The sequence below is a fragment of the Limulus polyphemus genome, unplaced genomic scaffold (genome assembly GCF_000517525.1).
Source record: "Limulus polyphemus unplaced genomic scaffold, Limulus_polyphemus-2.1.2 Scaffold1965, whole genome shotgun sequence".
Taxonomy (NCBI): domain Eukaryota; kingdom Metazoa; phylum Arthropoda; class Merostomata; order Xiphosura; family Limulidae; genus Limulus; species Limulus polyphemus.
The window spans coordinates 12,862-18,839 of record NW_013667575.1 but is presented as its reverse complement, the minus strand read 5'-3'; the positions used below and the strand labels follow the sequence as shown (position 1 = coordinate 18,839).

Below are 5,978 nucleotides of genomic sequence, written 5' to 3'. Positions count from 1 at the left end.
GCTTTTAGTACTTCACTTTATCTCATAAGATTATTAGAAATATTTTGTGAATTTCAAATATAACATGTTGTTCATTAAAAAGTATTGATGGCTCAATACTGACCTGTTGGGGCTACGTTTTCTTCGTTGCGTCCGGATCGAAACGAAGGAACCTGACGGGCCATGATTGCAGCAATAGTGAAATCTGTGGCCTTCGGTCCTGTTGTCGGCGTTGATCCTTTAGCGGCGGCAGTGGAACTTAAGTGACGCGCTTGCATGGCAAGCGGATAAGTGATAACCATTGATGGGAAATCCTAAACCTTGGCACCGATGGGCCGGAGAAACGAAGAACATGTAGTGTCAAAATGAAGTCAGTTTGAAACCTACGAGTTGGCAATAGCTGTTTTCTTGAAGAATGAATACAACTGGTCTAGATTAGTAAGATTCGTTTATCAGCAATCCTACAAATGTTGTTAGGGATTTTGGGGATTCTCCTCTTCGATTATATTGACGAAACTAAATATATTCTCTAATTATTTTCAGGATTAATAACAGCAAGAAGTATTTATCCATCATCCAGAGTCTTTTGTGGTAAAAGCTGAAACAACTAATATTTCACTGCATCAAAGCTGACATGATGTCGTTATCTCTGATGTATATTGTTACGTCAATCATTTTCATAAAGTAGGAGATGTGCCGGATAATAAACAATCTACAATATCCTATACAGCAAATACTTACCTTTCGAATTACGTCGTACAAACATTTAACATTAACCAGCAGTTAAGAAGATACAATTAGATCCTAAACTACTGAAAAAACGTCGTATTTATACTAACATCCACAGTAGTTTTGGAACAGTATTCTATAGTACACAGTTACTTCATCGCCTTCAGTATAAGGGACTCTTAAGTGCACGAAAAGTATGTTAAATTTGTATATTGTGCAATTATATGAAGTGAAATACACAATATGGGCTACACAACACTGTCTCACTACTCACAGGCCACAAGTAGCAAGAGTTTGGGCAGCGAATGAAGAAGTTGAGGACCATAAATGAAGGTTTGGAGGGAAATAAACTAAGGTGGCGCTGCTCACTAATCGCGTGTATCTGCGTCATATTCTGAAGATTCAAACCACTGACGTGAGGCGGAGCAAGGATCGTAGATTGCTGGGCGGGACTTAGTTAATCACGGAAAATGCACTAGCGAATTATTGTGCTATACACACATGCACCCCGGGGACGAACTCTGTGGGACCTGTTTCACACCGTAGGTGACGCGCAGTAACGCATTATTGATTTGTGGCTCAGCTCCTGAAATGCACAACAAACTATATACGTATAGTAGACCACGTGAGTAGTAATTGTGTTCAGATGTTACTGAGCGAGGGCGCTACAGGTTGAGTGTTAAAATACTTAAAAACGAGTTTTCTTTATTTGTTCGTTGTTAGTTTCTGTCTGAGAGTAAGCAAACAAAATTTGCTAAAGTCGCATGCATGTTTTCATGGTAAATGTTGACACCTAACTTAGAATATATACAAAAATGGAGTTCACACATACTAACTTAACATTTTACACAAAATTCAAAAGTTATAAATATTGGAACAAATAAAAAGTATACATAAGTCTATCATGGCTAGCTTTTATGAAGATCTTTTAAATCTCAAATTATAAATGTAAAAGGTAACGTTTTGTTTGTGATTCATTGATAGTTTAAATGCCATCCAAAACCTATCTCTTATTTCAATTAATTGCCGTAGTTTGTTTCTGTTTTTATTTCTAAAACACTTGTTTTTCAGGCTTATTGTAAGTGAGTTAAAAGATATCTTTAAAATTTAAAAATATTTGTTTCACCACTTAAATAAGGAAAAGTTAGGCTGAAAACATAGCAATAGATCGGTCGTGGCATTGATCATTTAGCATTATACTAATTTAGGCTTTCCTTTTACAATATCATCTGGAGTTGGACAAGTGCTCGTTTCTTCTTATAAACTGTATATCTCTGAAAAGAAAACCGTAGATTTTATTGTTTGTCTGTTTAGATTAAGAACGTGGTATTACACAAACGTTCCTATTATTCGGCAAAGATATGTTTTTTTTTGACATTATAAGTTTAAACGTAACCTATTTCTAAACGAGGCTATCTTATTTGTTCAGTAACTAGAATGAAAATGCGTTTAAACCAAAAATAATACATTAGAAATTTTAATGTTACTGTTTTTTTTTATAATAATTGTTTTAGTTCTTGTTGGCTTTTATGTTTATCTTTTATTCCTTTCTTAAACCCAGAAATTTTCTTTGTTTGGTCGACTATGTTTCTCGGAACAATTTATTCAAAAATAATTATTTAGAGATTAATGAGTAGAAAAAAAAAGTGTAAAGTAAAAAACAACAACAACAGAATATAAGACGACTCAATTTATGGCCCCCCAGTGGCACAGCGGTATGTCTGTGGACTTACAACGCTAGAATCCGGGTTTCGATACCCGTGGTGGGCAGAGCACAGATAGCCCATTGTGTAGCTTTGTGCTTAATTTACAAACAAACAAACAAATTAACCATATGTACATAAGAAAATGTTCCTTGAGGAATAGTGTGGAAGGAAGGAGGCTGAGTCTCACACCATAAGAGGGCCCGATGATTGTCATATGTTTAACATTTTCTTTCTCACAAACAACATGTTAAAATTACAATTGTGACATCATACGTAGGTGCTGAATGGAGGGGAGGTGGCTCTTACTAGCTAATCAATAATTAGCCCACCATGCAGTTACAAATCTACATAGTTAAAACCTTAAAACTACACTACATTCACCGAATATGATGTTGAGAAATGACAATAGATATCTTAATAAAATGACATCTTCTTGTCAATAATGTTATACAGTTTAAATTTTAATATCAATTAAACTTCGTTATTAAGGCTTTATGGGCTTATATCATGATTGGTCAAATATCACTTAAGTTCAGGGCTTCCAAGCAGCACAAACATTTTGAGGGCACTCAAATTCTATTTTTGAAGACTTTCGAGGGCCCTCAAACAGGTTAAGCCTTTTAGAGACGGCAGACCCTCGAACCCCGTAATTTCTACTCCTGAGCCCAGATCTTTGACTAGCCTTCTCATCTAGATGCACTAATAGGTTACACAATGGGTCAGTATAAAACGTCAGTGAGAATTTACAAATGTTGTCTTTAATGACTTTATTAAACCGTGAAATGATGAAGTAAATATGCACAATTGTGAAAAGAGACAACATTCTCTTTCTCCCGCCAATTTCAACAAGGGTGACAAACGCATTTCTCTGGAATGTCAAGTTTTTGCAGATGATTAACAGTAAGCAGTGTGTAAAAAGTCTATGGCTATGGCAGTTATTTTGGTGTAAAGTTAATAGTCTTTTGACTCTGGGCCTATATATTAATGGCGACGGATTCCCCTTGTCCTCACAGTGTCACGTGGTAATGCGCACTCTAGTGTTAAAGATACAACTCTATGGTAGTCATTACTTGTTCTGCCATCTATCAGAAAAACTTGGTTTGTTAAAATGTTTCTGTTTGCAACTGGATATTAATCACAGTTATTTATCATTGCATATATTTATCTAACTATGATGTATCTGAGGTAAACACTTTCTAAGCTACTTAGCTGAAAAAATTACATTGTAAATTTTCAAAAGTTTGTTTGATATTAACTTGAGTTTACTGGTTTTCTTTTATAACGAGTGAAAAACTCAACCTAAGATGTTTAATAGAGAGAGAAGCATATTGCTTATCATATCAACACATACACATATTGATTATCATATCAATACTTACACAACAAATGAAGATTAGGAAGGGAAGCATGATATATTAATTTGACTTCAAGTTATTTTAAGAATATTTAACCTCGATTGTTAAGATTCTGTTTATTCTTTGTTATAGCTTAAAGAATTAAATGAACGACAGAGACAAATAAACAGAAATAAAGCACTGAAAAAAGGCTTAGACCCTGAGTAAGTCTTTTCAAATTTTTCATGACCAAAACTACGTATATATGTATGTTTTGAGGGAATGTCTTTAGCAAATGATTTATGACAAATTGAACGTTAAAGTAATGTTAACATGAATTGTAAAAAATTCCTAAATTATGTTTTCAGTTGTGACCTATATAAAGTTTAACGTTTCTCAATTACCTTTGAAAAGTCCTAATTGAACCAGAATTTTAAATGTGTATAGCTAAATATTGCTTTCCATTTATTATTTAGAATCATTGCTTAAAGTACTTGTTAAACAACTAAATTTCTGAAATTTTAAATTTCACGTTTCTTTGATGACAGTATATTCTTGGAAAGAAGTATCTAATCTAAATATTATTATGTTCTAATCTTTGTTGTTTCTTTGATAACAGTATATTCTTGGAAAGAAGTATCTGAACTAACCATTGTTAAGTTCTAATCTTTGTTGTTTCTTTGATAACGGTATATTCTTGGAAAGAAGTATCTGAACTAACCATTGTTAAGTTCTAATCTTTGTTGTTTCTTTGATAACGGTATATTCTTGGAAAGAAGTATCTGAACTAACCATTGTTAAGTTCTAATCTTTGTTGTTTCTTTGATAACAGTATATTTTTGGAAAGAAGTATCTGATCTAACCATTGTTAAGTTCTAATCTTTGTTGTTTCTTTGATAACAGTATATTATTGGAAAGAAGTATCTGATCTAACCATTGTTAAGTTCTAATATTTGCTAAAGACGAAGTTAAACGTTTTTGCAGATTCATTTAAACATTTTTTGACGATCTTCCTCAACTATTTATTTTTGCATTCAACCTTTGATAGCAGTAGCGATTGGGTTGAATCAACACCCAGGATTAATAATGATTTCTTCCCATTCTTTACGGAATTGAATACTTTGTAGCTGAATTGTTTTATAGTGTATTGTTTTGTGAAATTGTTTAATTTATTGTTTCTTTATTTTACAGGGCCTTAACAGGAAAATACCCGGTAAGATGTATGAATACAGGCAATAATTTTCTTTGACTTATTATATTACAAACAAACTTTACACCTATTTGTTCTGATTTCTGTGTTACACGTTTGACAAAGATAACAGAAAAAATCCAACAATAACTACGCAAAAACATTGCCAGACTGAAAGTACACTTTTGATAAAGAAAGTAGAAAATTCCAATAACAACTATGTAAAGACATTGCCAGACTGAAAGTATTCGAGTATTGCAAGAGCACTTTACAAATAATACAATGTTAAACCTAGCCGTGTAAAGTGTTTTAATGTTTTTACATGTAACATACACAGGTCTAATTGGAATAGTTCTGAAAGAATTATCCACCAATAGAATATTTTTATCTTCGAAACATGTAATCTTTATGATTCATATGTTTGAAACTGAAATTAATCATTAACTAAAAACAATAATAATAACAAACAATTTGTGTTTGTGAAACAAATAACCATAGATACAAATTCTATCGTCTTAATGCATGTTGCTTAGCAATCAAACAATGTTTCAGTGTTAATATCTATGGTGTTTTAAATCCGTTGTACTTCACCACGTAGTAACTTAAATTAATTTAGGTATGTGAATTATGTTATGACGTTTCTGGTAAGAAAGAAAATAAATCTTAACATATACATACAATCATTAACCAGTTGGTCTGCTGTATAATGTCGAATAATGAATTCTTGTCATAACATTATTCACATGCGTAAATTAATTCAGGTTACTGCATGCTGAAGCAAAACGGATTTAATAAATCTTAACATATTGTTACGTCTCCGTTTGTTAATTAACTTTCCGTAACTTCGTTCCGACGAAACTTTAGCGACACAAGTCCTTACTTAATAAAACTGGTTTATTCTTTCCGAATACAACTTTACGATACACTTATTTTCAACAAACGCGCTAAAACAAACGCTATATCAACAAACGTCAACAATACTTCTGACTGCAGTTCAATTACTCACTATCTACACACACATTACTCCCCCGTCACGTTGTC

The 5,978-nt window shown here is 32.8% G+C and overlaps 1 protein-coding gene across 2 annotated transcripts in view; it reads left to right on the top strand.

Moving 5' to 3' along the window:
* LOC106465505 (troponin T-like) overlaps positions 1-5,978 on the top strand; it is a 32,699-nt gene that overhangs the window by 20,536 nt on the left and 6,185 nt on the right. For both annotated transcript variants that reach the window (XM_013925731.2, XM_022393416.1), the window contains exons 7-8: positions 3,902-3,972; positions 4,940-4,961. In XM_013925731.2, the coding sequence (XP_013781185.1) occupies positions 3,902-3,972; positions 4,940-4,961 (93 nt within the window). The remainder of the gene's footprint in view (positions 1-3,901; positions 3,973-4,939; positions 4,962-5,978) is intronic.